The sequence below is a fragment of the Eucyclogobius newberryi genome, unplaced genomic scaffold (assembly GCF_026437365.1).
Source record: "Eucyclogobius newberryi isolate DKJ021-1_F unplaced genomic scaffold, fEucNew1.0.hap1 SCAF_14, whole genome shotgun sequence".
NCBI lineage: Eukaryota > Metazoa > Chordata > Actinopteri > Gobiiformes > Gobiidae > Eucyclogobius > Eucyclogobius newberryi.
The window spans coordinates 28,728,254-28,744,806 of record NW_027315768.1 but is presented as its reverse complement, the minus strand read 5'-3'; the positions used below and the strand labels follow the sequence as shown (position 1 = coordinate 28,744,806).

General features: G+C 41.2%; 2 protein-coding genes across 2 annotated transcripts; both read left to right on the top strand.

Annotated features, from left to right (window-relative positions):
• Positions 1-2,209: 2,209 nt before the first annotated feature.
• cryba2b (crystallin, beta A2b) lies at positions 2,210-9,513 on the top strand. Its single transcript, XM_072445185.1, has 5 exons — positions 2,210-2,352; positions 3,756-3,943; positions 6,409-6,550; positions 7,811-7,953; positions 9,212-9,513. Exons 2-5 carry the CDS (start codon positions 3,786-3,788, stop codon positions 9,357-9,359), a joined length of 591 nt encoding a protein of 196 aa, XP_072301286.1. The 5' UTR covers positions 2,210-2,352; positions 3,756-3,785; the 3' UTR covers positions 9,360-9,513.
• A 4,243-nt stretch (positions 9,514-13,756) lies between these two features.
• On the top strand, positions 13,757-16,092 carry fev (FEV transcription factor, ETS family member). Its single transcript, XM_072444074.1, has 3 exons — positions 13,757-13,991; positions 14,778-14,849; positions 15,507-16,092. Exons 1-3 carry the CDS (start codon positions 13,943-13,945, stop codon positions 16,043-16,045), a joined length of 660 nt encoding a protein of 219 aa, XP_072300175.1. The 5' UTR covers positions 13,757-13,942; the 3' UTR covers positions 16,046-16,092.
• The last annotated feature ends 461 nt before the right edge of the window (positions 16,093-16,553 follow it).

Genomic DNA, 16,553 nt, shown 5'->3' with positions numbered 1-16,553 from the left:
TGGTGCACCTTTTGCCCCCCGCACAGCAGGTGAGAACAGCCCCCCCCCCCTGCCCTGTCACCTGTCACCTGTGTGCCTGGGGCTGTTCTCACCTGCACATCACCTGGCTCTGCAGCAGGCCGCGACATGTGCCCCGGGGCGGACAATGGAGGGTCAGCACAATGACCAGACTCGCAGGTAAACACAGCGCCGCAGTCACACATTGTACAAACACAAATGTGGCTTTATGTCAGGCTCAATGGGGGCGATGAGTGATGGGGTTTGACTGGTGCTGCAGGTGGAGTCAGAGCGGGTGTGTGACGGGGTGTGATGCCAGCTCTCACCACTAGAGGTCACCAGCGACGTGTGGAGATGCTCCGTCCTGCGGGTTCAGCAAAAGCGCGTTCAATTCTGTCACCGGGACAAAACGGACTCTTTTAAAGGTTTGTTGACAGAGTTTGATTTGATCAGGAGAACATTTGTAATCATGAGGAGGTGGTTTGTTGGCTGAATGAGCTGTAATTTGCGCCGCGGTTGTTCATCTGCGTGATCCTTTTTTTTTTTTAATGCTTTTTGTGCTCTTTTTATGGATTTATACAATATATTTATTTTTGATTAGCACTGGGGTACTTTGTAATTGTTTTTAATTTATGATCTTATATCTGTTTTTATTTTATTGTTTGTTTATTATTTATTTTATTGTGTGTGTGTGTGTGTGTGTGTGTGTGTGTGTAAGCCAACTCCAACTGCAAATACCTGAATTTTATGACTTTAAATAAAGTTACCTGTACCTGGTGTTAGCCTAGAATAGCACCGTGTATGGCACTGAACTCACCCATTCATCCACGTTTGTTAATCCTGTATTTACCATGATACAACACATCTGAAAAAATGAATAAAAAGAAAATGTATGCAAAATATGTTTGTATATAAAAGGTTTGCAATCTGTATTTGTGTTGAGCCGATGAACACAAAGCTTTTAGTCACAGAACAGATTTTTCTGGAGTCTTTTTGAAGAGGGGAGACGGCACAGTGGGTCAGAGTTCACACAAGGATAACGATCCAGACTGATTGACAGTATAATATGACCATCTGAAGGGTTATTTTCAGTGAGAAAACCACGCAAAGTAAGAATAACCCTGCAATTTATCTGAAGCGGGTGATTGTTCTATCATTGCACCAACACCAAGTACTGCTGTATTGTAAAATATACGAAATAAATACAAAAAATACATTGAGGTTGTGCTGTCTAGTTCAAAATTGTTGTTAAATTAGGTTAAGTTACTTGTCTTTATTTGTATCCTTGGGTAAATTGGTGTGCAGTGATTAAGAGGCACTCAACATATATGCGCACAATATAGAAAATAATAGATTCATCAATTAATTATGTCTCTACAGTATATATTATGGTCCTGCACATAATATGGCAGAAAGTAGTCAGATATCCACCACAAAAAACACATCTGTCAATCCACAAATGTTAATGCTCGAGTGTCAGGTCCGGAGGGGCGGTCTGCTTTGATTGGTTTATTTATTCATCATTTATTTATTCATTTATTTATTTATTTAACAGGTGCAATGCAATCATACGTAGCTACAAAACAAACCTGTAGCCGTTGCGACGCATACGACGTTTATAACCAGTGCTAATTTTTAACTACACTTTTTACAGATATAAAAGACATTCAAAGGTCATTCAAAGTGATGGATAAAAGGCAAGGCGAGGGAAGGGGTGGGTTTAGAGTTGTATCATGACTTTAAAAAATAAATGTACCTTATCTCATCTCACGATATGAAATAAAACATGAAACAGTGAAACATACAAACGTTTTGGCCAGTTCAGCAACAGGAATTAACTCATAACCATTCAAAACTCCCTCATGTGAACAAATAGAAGGCAAACCATATCGACATTTGGACATTCTTGGTTCTTCTTCAGTCCAGTCTTTGCGTTTCCATCGTCCAGCAGGAGCGGCAGGAGCGGCAGGAGCAGCAGGAGCGGCAGGAGCAGCAGCGGCAGCAGCGGTAGCGCCCGTTCACGGCAGTATGCGGGGATCAGCTCCCAGAATGTGTCCATTATCCCCCGTCCCCAATCAAAGTGTCGTGTCAGTGCGTTGTCTTTGTGTCCCCCCCGCGTCAGGCCACCTCTCCCGGGCCCTGCTGTTACTGATGACTCAGGGCTCTGGGGGGCTCATGTGCACAAAGGCGTTTTGGACGGTCCACAATGCACCCGCTTAATGCGCCTCTTTCAGCGGGACGCCCAGCTGCTGAGTGTGCAAGGCCACTGTCCCAAAGCAGCGCCCTATAAAAGCGCACCCAAGGGACCCTGCGCTGACATTGATTATACTGGCTCTGTCCCACCTCACTACGTCTGTGAGTATCTCCACACACACCTACGCATTAGCAACTGGAACATATCTTACGCTCATGGATAATGGATGTGTACTGTATGTAGTGGACAAAACGCTAACGCTAATCATGAGTTTGGTGGACATAAATAAAAATACCAAGCTACAATTCAGGCTATGCAGTTTGGACATTTCATCATTTTGATAACCAATATTTGCTCTTAAAACTTTTGTTCGGTTGACAGAATTCACCTCCCTGGACGACTGCGGGATTACACTGACCAATTTTGTTACAGCACCTGTAATATTTGCAATGCAGGTATAAAAGGCAGCTTTTACTTGCTTCATTTTGTAAAGAAAAAAAACAAAACATGAACGATTCACTGTAAATCAGGAGAAATGGAATCTGTTTTTTGTCATTTATACCTTTTGACATTGGGGCAGAACAGTGGTAGTATTTGTAGTAGTAATTATAATAGCAATGGTTGTGTCTTAATACTTATTTGGAGAACTAGTCCCTTATAATATACTTGAGTATTTCTACTTTCTGCTCAGTGTAGGCTGTGTTTATAGTGGACACAGCTTTGTTTGTCAGAGCTGTGCTCGGGGATGTTATCTAGAGACAGGGAGGCCATCTTGGGAGGTGCAAAAATTGAAAAATGATGAATGGGGTTTTTTCTCCCCCTTTTGTCCCCAGCTCGCGTTAACAGATCCTGGAAGAAAAGAAAAAGAAGAAATATCTTTGCTTCTCCTAAATGTCTTTGTAGTCTGCAGCAGTGGTCGGGTGTCTTGTCCACAGCAGCGTCAGTTGTTTTCGTTGGAATTAGCTCCTCTTAATAGCACCTAGAATGACTCTTACTAAGTGTTACTGGTGTGTAGAACCACTCAAGGCCCATAGTTGATGCAGTGGGCTCCAGTCGCTGCACCGGACAGGAACAGTATAAAAGTTGTCTTCAGCTTTGAGACAGAGATGATGTCAAACCCACAAAGGGGCGAGAGACAATGCTGATGATTAACACTTTGATTGTACTGTAACTTCATCATATTTAAAAGAAAAGGACGATTAACACTTTGATTGTACTGTAACTTCATCATGTTTAAAAGAAAAGGACGATTAACACTTTGATTATACTGTAACTTCATCATATTTAAAAGAAAAGGACGATAAACACTTCATTGTACTGTAACTTCATCATATCTATCAAAAAAAGGATGAAACAGATGATTGACACTTTGTCCGGGGCCTTAATCTACGCTCGTACTGCAGAACATGCTAATGTACCGTAAAAGTGCATAACAGTGACGTTTACGGCCCTGACCATGCACTTATACCTGTACTTATGCCTGTACTTTATTTGTAGATCAAATGTTTGTACTTTCTTCACGTCTAAACCTTTATCCTTCCTTGGGTTTGTGTCTGGTGTGCAGAGAGTAACGCGCCAGGGAGCAGCCGCAGCCATGAACACTCAGCAGATGGAGCAGATGGGCCAGTTCAGGATCACTGTCTGGGAGGAGGAGAACTTCCAGGGAAAGAGATGCGAGTTTATGCTGGAGTGCCAGAACATCATGGAGAGGGGTTTCTGCAAGATCCGCTCCATCAAGGTCGAGAACGGACCGTAAGTGCAAACACGGCGTGGGTTCAGTGTGGGCTTTAAGAGCGATCGAACGGGGTAGAATGACAAACATGGGGATATTTATGGAGATTTGAGTGTGAAACAAGTCACGGGGAAATTGAGTTAGTTGATTCTGAGATGGATCTGTTGGTATTTAGTTGAAAAATGATGCAGAAATTCCTCCAATTACAAAAACAGAACCGTAAAAAGGAAATTATTTAACCTTGATTTGAGTAGTTTTGACACATTTTGAAATAATTGAGTTAGTCGGTCTGGATTTTGGACATTTTTCAAGATGTTTCTGACTGGTTTGAATGTATTTTGTTCTTGAATCATGCAAAGTTGACTGATAAAGTGCAGTTTTTGTTAAAAGAGAAAAGGAAACATTCACCTGGAAACAAGTGCAACAATCTTGACCAACTAACTAACTGAAATCTAAAGAAAAACCTACTAAAAATAAGATAAATACTTGCTATCTTAAACATAATTGCAGTTTAAACGATATTTTGTCTCAATGTTGTGCTTGGATCAAAAACACACTCCATTATCATTATTTAATCTGTCCAAATATACTTTATATTTGCCTAATTATGCGTTATTCATATGCCACAAATACCCATAAATGGACTCATTTCAATGTGAGTTTTTCTTCAGATGTTGCAAGTCATTTACTTCACTTTGTTCATTATCGGCTGCAGAGAAAACGATTGAAAACATCCATTACGAGACAGTAATTTACAGAACAAACAAAAGTATTGAAAAATCTGATCTAAATCGATGCCAAAACTGGTATTAAACCTGCATAACTCGTTAGAACAGATATCGAGACTGAAAAAAATCAAATAAGCAGGACATACGTGGACTTTCCTCGATCGTTTTAGAATGACTTGGAGCTTTATCAGATCTAGTATAAGACCACACGCAAACATAACAAGAAAGTGCTATTATTTTTCATTAAATGTATTCCTCAGACTCAAAAAAATCAAGTTTGAAATGTAGATATCGTACAAACACCAACAACATGTATAAAAGGTTAAGCTACCGTTCAGTTAAAGCCATGATTCTACTTAATGCTAATGTTTAAGTGATTTTTAACGATGTTCTCTATGGTCTTTATAGTCTTTAGCTATTAAAAGCATTGATTTTCAAACCTCCACAGCCAAAACACAGCATAAAATAACAAAAACACTCACTAGATTCTCTTTCTAAACGGGACAAAGACAAAACTACACTCCTAGGCAGTTTTAACCTCGTACAAACACCTCTTCTTTACATTGTCCGCTCCATAAAACGAATGTAAATCAACGCAACGTCCACGTGATGCACATGGAGCCCAGCTGTGTGTGCGTAGCTCCGACTGATCAGATAAAAGCCGGTGTTTGCATTGTCCGCCGCCTTCACAATAGAAGCGCACGTGTCCGTGGCTCTGGGCCTTTCCAAGCAACAGTTACCGCCACCAAGGCTGAAATAACAACGGGGTCAGCCACTGGAATTAATGAACTGGGTGTTATTCGAGACGGTTCACAAGGCGTTAAAGAGGTTTTGTGCTCATTCCGTTCGCTCATGTTCTTTGTTCAGAGCTGTGGATGTGGGTTGGGAATCGATAGATGGAAAATTATACAATCTGTGAACACTAAAAGACAAAAAAATACATTTTAGTGGATGTTGTAGTGTTGTAGCTGCTTAGTTTTACCCTATTTGCACAGTGTTAGCATCTTATAGTATTTTTATTTCGCACCTTTGCTCTATTCAAAGTATTTCCCAACATTAAATGGTTAGATCTAAGTACATTTTAATATAATAATGATTTTTTAAATATATCTTTACTTCTGATTGCACATTTCTTCCTCTCTCCTGCTGTTCTTGTTACTCTGCATTACATCATATATCTCAGTGCAGTCTCGTAGTTGATTTTGTGGTTCATCTGAGCTTATTTTAATGTTTTAAGTTTTCACATCACATTTTTAAATATTGTGAAAAATTTCTCAGTGACACTTTTGTGATTGACTGGAAATTGCCTGTTGCCACTTTGACCTTTTATATTGAACGCCAAACAATTATTAGTGACGAATATGGCAAATGCACAGCTGAAATACAGGCTGAATAGAATATATATATATATATTTTTTAAATTAAAAATTATAATAATGATAAAAGTGATAATAATTAATGCATTTTATTTATATAGTGCTTTTCAAGACACTCAAAGACACTTCACATTAAAATAATAGTAATAAAAGCAGACAATTTAAACAACAATGAATGCAAAAAGATAAAAACAGTAAAAGATATGAATTGAATATATTGAACAGACAGAAAAAACAATCCCCAACTTGCCTTTCTAACCTCTTTAACTCCTTTTTGACCGGATGCCACTATGGAACACTTGTAACGTGTAACAGTAAAGCTCGGTAAATTCCCCGTCGCTCGACTCTAACCGGTTTGCCTCGCTCTGGCGCTGTGTGCAGCTGGGTGGGTTTCGAGTACCCCGAGTACCAGGGGCAGCAGTTCATCCTGGAGAAGGGAGACTACCCCTGCTTCGAGGCCTGGAGCGGGAACAGCGGCTACAGGACCGAGCACCTCCTCTCCTTCAGACCCATCAAGGCCGCCGTGAGTCACACTTTCATTTTCAACCAGCATCAGCACTACGTCCTCTAAAAGAGCCATCAGGATAACCACAACCGCTCCTAAACAACAGCGCTGCTTGTGTAGGAACCAAACAAACTGCCAGGGTTTTACGTAAATGCTGTGTTTAAAGGTGCACTGTGTAACCTGTTTGTCCGATCATGGGTTAGTTCGGTGGTACAGAACCCGCGGTAAATGTTTATCACAGTTGCACGTTCGAGGAGATGCGGTTTGTGAATAGGTTTTGAGAAGTAAGCGTTCAAAATGACAGGAGGTTGTGCCCAGTTCGTAAACGGAATCCCTCTGTGATGTCATCAATGTGCGACGTGCCGTTGAAAACACGGAGTCGATCGAACGACTTAACTGACGCAGTTTTATGACAGTTTAAATGATTATTCAACATAATAAAGGTGTTGTCAGGTAATATTTAATGTCTGGTCAAAACTATTGTGTAATTCATAAGGATTTTGGCTGTTGTTTACAGTATGGTTGCTAGGTAACAGTTGTAGAATCACCTCTACCTCTGTCATATTTGCTGCTTTTGTCCAACCAGGAAGTAACTGTATAAACTGGATAAAGTCTGAAATATAATGTTGAGTACATTTTAGTGAAATGTGTAGTCTAACCATGTCTGTCACATGCGCTTTAAACCTATCCATCGCCATGGAAACAAGCAGGTAGTGCCACAAGGCCGATCTGTGCCAAGACAAGTCTGCTGCTCACTGTAAGAATATATATGTAATTCTATATCGCGACTTCCCCAATCCTAATAAAACAGTAATAGTCAAAGCCACTAGTGATGTCGCGATATCAAATTTGAGTGATTATTGTGAGAAAAGGCCGCACGATTTTACAATTATTCACGATTATTATTGCGACTGTGACAAAACAACAGTGAAATCTTTAATTTTCTTTCATTCCCATTGACTAACGTGTTACTTTTCCTACAGTTTGTGACGGGATTTACCAAATTTAACTTTCTGAAAAACTAAATAAAGTAAAATTTGATTAAAAACACCCAGATAAAAAACTTTCCTTACATTTAGGTCTATTTTTGGGCTAAATATTGAACAAAACATACTTAATTCTACTTCTAAAACGGTCACAATGATCATTTTTTGGTCCTTACGATTTCATTGTGACCCGAACAATCACGATGATCGATGGGCCTGACGATCTGGACCTCACGGCTGTCCACGTGCACGGATTTTAATGTGTCTCTGCGTCTCGTTCTTTGCTCCTCAGAACCACAGCGACAGTAAGGTGACCATGTACGAGTGCGAGGACTTCCAGGGCCGCAAGTTCGAGATGTGCGACGACTATCCCTCCCTACAGGCCATGGGCTGGTGCAGCAAGGAAGTGCCCTCCATCAAAGTCAACTCCGGAGCGTAAGTCTCATTTATATCTAAGCATGAAATGAGATATAAATGTGAAATATCGAACATAACTGGTAGATGCTGTTTGCCGTTTTGCAGTTTAGTTCAGTTTATTCTTTATTAATTCATCTTACAAACGAAAAGATGAGCTGTACCATAAAAACACACACATTTTTACAGTTATGATACGAGTAGGGGGTTAAAAGTATCAAAAATCAGACATAAATTGATTCCAAAACTAATATCGAAACTTGATACTCATTTGAACAAGTATCAAGACTGAAACAAATTATTAACAGTTTTAGAAGGATCTGGAGCTATTATTTTGTGTTGAAAATGTCAATTGTTTAAAATCTTGAGCGAAACAATAGCATTTTTAATTATTATTTTGTTCCTTATTATCATTAAAAGTGAATAAATGCACTATAAAATGTCACCATCTCAAATAAATTAGACAGAAGTACAATTTAACTCAACTTTTGTTCCCACAGTTCATTATCTAAGATGTGCTTTTTTAAGTTCCGAGTGAATGTATCAGTGGTGGAAAAAGTACTCTAGTTATTTAAGTAAAACTACAAATATAGGCGCAAAGAATGTATAAAGTAAAAGTGTGTGTTTACAGACTTGTAAAACATGCAGTGAGTGCAGTAGAAAGTACAGATTACTGCTCTCGGATGTGGCGTAAAATTAAAAAGTGTCCACTCTAAAATTGACTTAATTAAAGTACAAATACCTAAAAAATTTACCTTTTTTAAATTACTTCATTACTTTCCACCATTAGATATTAAAACAAGAAAACACTTTCAGTCCAGGCCTTGGCAATGCGGTAATACAAATCAAAATATGATCTCATTCCTGTGTCAATCTGCCATTTTAGTAAACTCCTTATATCGTGATTCAATAATTTTCTCTTGAATGTGCAAAATTTGTCTTGGCTTAAGTTCAGATGTTGCCCAAAACGTGAATGAACCACAAAATGACCGCAAAAATATCACTTAACACTTGTTTTGAGCTCATTTTTAACAGTTTTAACAATAGACTACGGTATAAACTCAATATTCTCGTTTTGCATACCTCCAAAACAACTGCGATATGTCAAATATATACATTTTTCTATACATTTACCACCTCTACATGATAGAATACATAACTGTGACCCGCTCTGCAAGTACATTTACTTCAGTAAAGAGTGCACGTTTGATACGGCGTTTATACAGTGTCGTACGAGCGTGACATAAAACGTGACTGATTGGGCGTGGTCTCTTTGCAGCTGGGTGGCCTACCAGTTCCCGGGTTACCGCGGATACCAGTACATCCTGGAGAGGGACAGACGCCAAGGCGAGTACAGACACTACAACGAGTACAGCACCCAGGCCCACACCAACCAGGTGCAGTCCATCAGGAGGATCCAGCACTAGACCAGGGCCGGTCCCAACACGAACCGCTCCGAACTGAACTGAACCAGGACTTGATCTTCACAGACTCCCGTCGCTCTCCGCGGGCGCCGCTTGTACGGATATGAATCTACTTCTGACATGCTTAAGGAAATAAAGCTTTTTCTTCAAAACTAGAGCGCGTTTGTCCTTGGTTTTTTCCCCCCACAACGATCAAACGATCTCAAACTAAACTCGTCGGTTCTGGAAGCCAATCAGAGCATTACATTTGGCTTTGTGTTTCTTTGCAGATTTGGAAGTTGTAGTGCAAAGTGTTTTTTTTCCCCCTCCAGATGTGTAATTTTGTCCTTGTCAGATTGTAATACTATTTCCAATAAACAAGAGCGCCGCGCTACATTGGTTTCTATTATTTGTTCTTCCACCGTTGAAGGAACAGAATAAACACACGATGAGTTTTACACGACTTATATCTAGTGTATTTGGAAGTACAGATGCAATAACTGGGTCTTTTTAATTATCGTTATGATCATCTGAGAGGTCGTGTCAAAGAAACTCTGGGGAAATGTCGATATTTTCAGCCGTACATGTACTTTTCTTGACTTGAAAGCAAAAAAAGTCAATGCTCTTATAAAGCTCAAGCTCTGTCCAAGGTCCTGACGCTTTACTCAATCATTTTGGCTAAGCAGTCGTCATGAACCACAAGGAAGCAATGGTTTTGAGTTCTGTTCTGGAGAATGAAAGGCCATTTCATGTTTGTTTAAATGAAGCAAACACAAATGAAATATTGACAGTAAAAACATTATAAGTAAAGAGTAATAACAGTTAAAACACGGGTCACAAGTGCGTTTCCGCCTATATTTATTCAGGCTTCTGTTGTTTCAGCCTCTGCTCTGTGTCATGCGACCGATGTAGAAGCAACAGAGTAAAGTAGACTAAACCATTGAGAGTATAAGGAAGTATATACCACTACATTTGAGCCTATATTTACTTTGTAATGATTAACTATAAAAAAATGAACCAACATTTCCCTGATAAAAAGCACGTGTTCACAAGTATACATAAAAAACATGTCAAAGAAAAAGATGACATGGTATTTATTCCAGTTTTAAATAGAAAACACACAATAAATGAATCAAATAAACCATGCAAAGCCCAATTTAAAATGTTCTCTTGAAATCATTACTGCTGTCAACTTCATTTGTTGTTTTTTGGGGGTCTCGGCCTGAAACGTTTACGAACCGACGCTCTAACGAACACTGCATTTTCATATAAAACGTTCTGTACATCCAAAACTATTCAAGAGGTCAGTTTGAAAAGACAAGACGAGAACACCATCGATATTCTGCATTGGAAATCGCCAACTTTACTCAAAACTAATGCATTTGGGTTTGTTTTGGGCTCAATTTTGCTGTATAGATCACAAATATATCAGCACTTTTGAATAGTACCGCCACAATAACCAACTTGACTAAAAACGCTCTATTTTGTGCGCATCGGGAGCACTTTTGCAGCAGGAATGATGCAAGTGGACTATGAAAACACACCTTTTTAGCATTATCAGTAAAAGCACGTCGTTATTTCCCACCACCACGACCGCTCTTTAACAGCTGTTCGCCATCACATCGCCCCCGTAACGTGTTCTTTTCGCCGTCGTGTTTGTTTATCCCATTTGGACGTTTGTCTTGTTTGTCTTGTGTCACATGCTGAGATCCTGGAGTCGTTTACCTGCAGGAGCCCTCGGTCCCACGCCCAAAGGTGAACAGGATCTGCGCGTAAACGTGTAACAGCGCACACACCTTTCTCAAACAGACATTCCTCCACACAGGAATAAAGCAGCCGGACCGGGGCCCACACGGGGACACACGGCGGCGCGGCAATGGACTTCGGACGAACTTCGGGGAGGCGACAGGTGAGTCCAGGCTTCGAAACCGCCACGGATTTTGACTTTTTACATTCAGCGCCGCGCCTCGTCACACAGTTACCTTTAGTCTGCCACTGTTAGTCTGTTTAGCCATCAAATACGTGCAACTTTGTCGACTTTGACCCTCATATGCATCCGAAAAGGTAATAAAATCAATAAATGATGTCGTTTTACCTACGCCAAAGGTTAGATTGTCAGTTCAAATGATCAATAATGGGGATTTTTACCAGCTTCAGTCACATATTTTAGTCTGCACTTTGAATAAACTCAGTCGTAATAGTTTGTAGTCAATGCATAATGAAGTATTTTATGTTCTTGTAGGAGAAACGTACAATAATTTGGCATTTTTAAGCGATAGAAAGACTTGCTATGTCGAATTGTGCCTTTACATTGCTGTTTTTTCAGATAACGGAGGGTAAACTGCTTTGTGTTTGTTTCATCAGCCCCTTTTTTGGCGTTAAACTACAACTTCCCGGTCTGGTGTTCCGGGCTTGTTTTAAGTTGCCTGCGATTCTCACTCGGACTCAGGCAGCTAAAGCAAGTCTGGGACGCCAAAGACACGCCCTTCACCTCCTGCTGACTCCTGACCGAGAAGCGTTAAAGTGGAAAAGTACAACGCGACGGCCCGAGTCAACAAACAGAACGCTTTGGCAAGAGTTTGATGCAGTGGTGCAAAGTAATACCTGTTTAAGCCAATTTTCTCCAACTTCCTCATCAGTATATAGCATATTTTCTTTATAAAACAAGATTGTGATGGGCTCTATGTGAGAAACATGAATAGTAAAGAGCGCAAAGGCGTTTCAAAAATATGTGTGAAGCTTAAAGTAAATAAATAAAGTGAAATAAACAGAGGTATTTGCATGACTCATGTGTTGGTTGTATCAGAGAGGCTGCCATTTGTCTCATTACGTTTGATTTTACACCATTAATCCTGTTTTATCAGGCTGTAAACCAAATAAGATAAGGCACATTATTGTTCCCCGCTGCTCATTGGTGTTCGCCGGATCACGTGGCTTTTTGATCGCAATCTGCAGCTGCTCTTTATTCCGACAGATATCATTGTAACTGCTCTCATTGCATTTTGAATTCAAGTCAAATCAGTCACTAAAACTTTGCATACGATTTTTAAGCTGTAGCAAAAGCTGTTGCCGGTTTTTCCTCTGCAGTTTGACCATTTTGAGGAAGTTGATAATTTTTCTGCGGCAGATGCAACGTGTTTCTATAGCAACAACGCTGCAAACAGGGGTCAACGTTTGCCTATAATGTACAGGATTATTAAAATATACATGACAACACCTTTATTTTTGAGAATGCACGTTTAAACTGCCTGTAAATCATGTTCTCTGCATTTTGTATGGATCTTTTTCTGTATTTTAAAAAAAAACTAACTACTTCCTGTAATTTCTGACATTGGTTAACACAATTTCTTTACAAACTGCCACTTGATTGATGTAAAACTATATTGCATAGTCACCACAGCAGGTAACAAACAAAGAAATAACTCATAAATCATCGACTTTGAGCCTGTAAAATAAACTATGTCAAAATATTTCCGATTATAAGTTTGTTTTCCAATCAATCCACAGCATTTTATCAATCGTTCCCTATTACATTTATAAGCTATATTTGTCTTTGTTTGCTGGTATTTTCCCTCTTGTCGCCCTGAAGAAAGCACCCACCAGTGTAAGTTCAGACGTGTCCATCCCTGTCATCCCTCTCCATCTGTAAATGTATTTTTATCACAGAAATATAGAGCAAATTGTTTGAAAAAGCACATTTCATAAGGCTGCAGGCTTATTGTAACGATGACACTTAATCTATTGTGTCTTCTTCAAACAAAAAATCCAACAAAAGAAAGAAAGATAAAAGCTTTATGACCAATTCTTCCATATCTACAATAAAACCAGAATCTAAACTTGCTGTTCAAATGAAATTGCAAGTGTTTAGTCAGAAGAATGACGTGTATTGTATTGACACACTTTTCATAAACGTCATTACGCACGGCTTGTTCGCGCCAAAAAAATAAGAATACAAAAAAACACACATGCACAAACATAAACAACACGCGCGCGCCTGCTTGTCATAAACGACGGCGTCACAGTCACAATAAAGCCATATACCGCTAAAAGCCCGGGACAGACGCCGCGGAACCGTATGTACGTGCCTCTTGTTTTCCCCGTGCCCGGTGGAGCGTGCGGTCCGAAGGCAAATATGCTCTTATCCCACGCGCTGGAGGCCCCCCCGCGCGCTGGAGGGCCCCCGCGCGCTGGAGGGCCCCCGCGCGCTGTTTGCCCGCGGCTAAAGAGGCGGAAAAGTGCGCAGGATCTGAACTGGTTTCCATGTCAAACACTTCAATTCACCATAGAAACTCAGATCTTAACGCGGGAGGAAACTTTATTAAACCGTGATGGCGGATTGATAAGGGCCCAATTTCTCGGGGCCTCTTTTTATTGTGGGCAGGCGGCGCGCTGACAGAGGTAAATTGCTCTTTTAATTAAAGCAATGCACCAGGGGAAATTGCTGTCTGAATATTGTCTCAGAGATGGGGGCCTCTGACAGTTGCCTGGAAACTTCAATGTGCCCGCGTTTATTCCAGATCGCAGTTATGAGATAAAGTTTAATAAAAAATCTTCTGGCGGAGGCAGCGGCCGCATGAAAGGCGAGCCGCGGCGGAGCCCCGGGCACAATGAAGCAGGACAGCGGAGGACAGCCCGGGCTCAACATGTATCTCCCAGGTCTGCGGAGGACGGATGAGTGTGGCGGGGCCTGGGGGTGGGGTGCTCCGGTCCGGTGGTTCGGGGCGCGCGGTGCGGGGGACAGTGGGCAGAGCGCGCGTGGTGGTGTTTTTTTTCTGGGGGGGGAAATGAAAGAGTCGGTTCCGCAGCGTTCAGAGACTCACTCCTTTGTCGGAAATCGGAAATCCTTTTTCCTGGACGCGTTTCCTGCTGGTTCTTTTGAGCGCCGCGTGCGACAGACACGCGCCAAGCGTCAGTGGCACAGCCGGGCGGCGGGGCGCGCGCGAGGGACCACGGCGAAACGTGCCCTTTGCAAATATAGATATAGATATCTTTTTATTTATTTATTTTATTTTTTTTAACGATTTGCAGGACTGGAAAGAGGGAAAATCACAGATAGACACTTGGATATTTTATTTCGTATTCGGGCTTATTTTATTTCAAATAGCGCTAATTTTTTTAGAAAATCAATGTACATTCACTTTCCATTTTAGAGATTTATTTTGTATTACTGGAGTGGGACCTTTTAGGATTAGTCTGACTTTTATATAGGTTAAAATTCTGTGCGCAAAACAGTTTATGCAGAGTTTCATCTGAGATTATAGATATTTTGAAATGTGTATTTTCTTGTGATAACTGCCGTAACAAATGAATGCTTTTAAAAAAAACACCAAGCTCAAGTGTGGGGCGCGCATTAAGGGGGATTATAGGATCGTTACCTGAGCCGCGATGAAGAGGAGGAGGAGGATGGTTTGAGCTGGACATAACTGTGTGTTTTGATTTCAGATCCGACAGAAAACCTGTTGAAGGAAACCAAAGGCACGTCCTGGGCTCCCATCAACACCGGCGTGCAGAAAGGTAAGACACATTATTACTGATATCACATGAAGCCACCGCGCATCAAAGCTCGTTATTCATGAAAACGAATGAAAGTTAAATAAGGTTTAACCATGAAAAAAGCTGAACGTATTGGGCCTGTGCTGTGCGTGAGGTTGTGCGTAAAGGCGCAAGTGGTCCACAATTAAAATGTGCTATTTTCTTATCTCAAAAACAGAAGGATGAATAAAATGATACATTAAAAGCCATAATCATATAAAAGATTGTATTTGGAATAACCACAATTGAATCTTATGCAAATCAAAGAGGATTTAACCAATGGCGCGGCCTCTTATCAGCCACATTGTGTGTCTTTGTCCAGTGGATTTAAGCAAAAAAGGGGGATCTTGTTTATTTGTGTTAAATTTTTCATCTTAATCGTATGTATTCAACATTGGGGGAAATTTTAAAGATAAAAATTCATAATAAATGTGCATTATTATTTTGACATTATTGTTTTTTTCTCTTCTTTGCACAACGCCATCCGATAAAACAGCAACGTACATTTAAACCCCTCCAAAATAAAACAAGCAAAACAAAAAATGAAATAAAAGAAGAACCACATGTTATCTTATTTAATCCACGTTCCCTCAGTAAAACCCACTCAACCCAAACTGTGTGTCCCGGTGTGTGTCGCAGGCAGCGGTCAGATCCAGCTGTGGCAGTTCCTCCTGGAGCTGCTCTCGGACAGCGCCAACATGTCGTGCATCGCCTGGGAGGGCACCAACGGCGAGTTCAAGCTCATCGACCCGGACGAGGTGGCGCGGCGGTGGGGCGAGCGCAAGAGCAAGCCCAACATGAACTACGACAAGCTCAGCCGCGCGCTCCGCTACTACTACGACAAGAACATCATGACCAAGGTGCACGGCAAGCGCTACGCCTACAAGTTCGACTTCCACGGGCTCGCGCAGGTCTGCCAGCCGTCCACCACGGAGCAGGCCCTCTACAAGTTCCAGGGCAACTTCTCCCCGCTGCCCTTCCCCGGGATCTCCAAGCTCAACCTGGTGGGGCCCGTGGGCGGCGTGGGCCCGTCCGGGTTCTCGTACTGGGCCGGCTCGCCCTCACTGTACCACAGCCACAACCTGCAGCCCGGCCCGTTCGGCACCGTGTCCCCGTCGCACATCGGCTGCGTCAACGGTCTCAACGGCCTGGCCAACCTCAACGCGCACTACAACTGATGGACCCGGCGCGCGGAGGAAGAGGGAGAAAACTGTCCACACGCGCAGTAATTTGATTCTGCTAATGAGATGGATGTAATATTGGTGATTTTGTCGAGTAAAGACGTGAATTGTCGCCTTTACGCACAGCCTTTCCAAGAACTTTTCCTTTCCGACGCACTATTGCAATGATTTTTTAAAATGTATTTATGAATTAATTTATTTCTAGAGATTTGATTTATTAAAAAAAAAAAAAAAGAACAAACTTTTTTTTTAAATTTTAATTGTGCGTGGTTTTGTTCCAATCCCTAATATGACACACTGGCTCCATCTAGTGGCAAAACAAGTGTATGCTTTGTGTGGGCAGAGCGCAGTGGTTCAGTGACGCGTGACCACTGTTTGACCAGAGGATGCACTCAAGATACAGCCTTTTTATACCGGACAAACCCAAACCATAATTTGGACCTCTTTGACGTCGCAAATTGTTAAAATAGTTCATCTGTAATCTGTAATTTTGGGTTTAGGTAAT

What these genes read in the sequence shown, in the direction of transcription:
- cryba2b (XM_072445185.1), top strand. Translation starts at nt 3,786, where the DNA reads ATGAACACTCAGCAGATGGAGCAGATGGGCCAGTTCAGGATCACTGTC. An exon ending in TCAGACCCATCAAGGCCGCC is followed by an intron (nt 6,551 to 7,810) that starts GTGAGTCACACT and finishes TTTGCTCCTCAG; the next exon opens with AACCACAGCGACAGTAAGGT. An exon ending in ATCAAAGTCAACTCCGGAGC is followed by an intron (nt 7,954 to 9,211) that starts GTAAGTCTCATT and finishes GTCTCTTTGCAG; the next exon opens with CTGGGTGGCCTACCAGTTCC.
- fev (XM_072444074.1), top strand. Translation starts at nt 13,943, where the DNA reads ATGAAGCAGGACAGCGGAGGACAGCCCGGGCTCAACATGTATCTCCCA. An exon ending in GCTCAACATGTATCTCCCAG is followed by an intron (nt 13,992 to 14,777) that starts GTCTGCGGAGGA and finishes TTTTGATTTCAG; the next exon opens with ATCCGACAGAAAACCTGTTG. An exon ending in CAACACCGGCGTGCAGAAAG is followed by an intron (nt 14,850 to 15,506) that starts GTAAGACACATT and finishes TGTGTGTCGCAG; the next exon opens with GCAGCGGTCAGATCCAGCTG.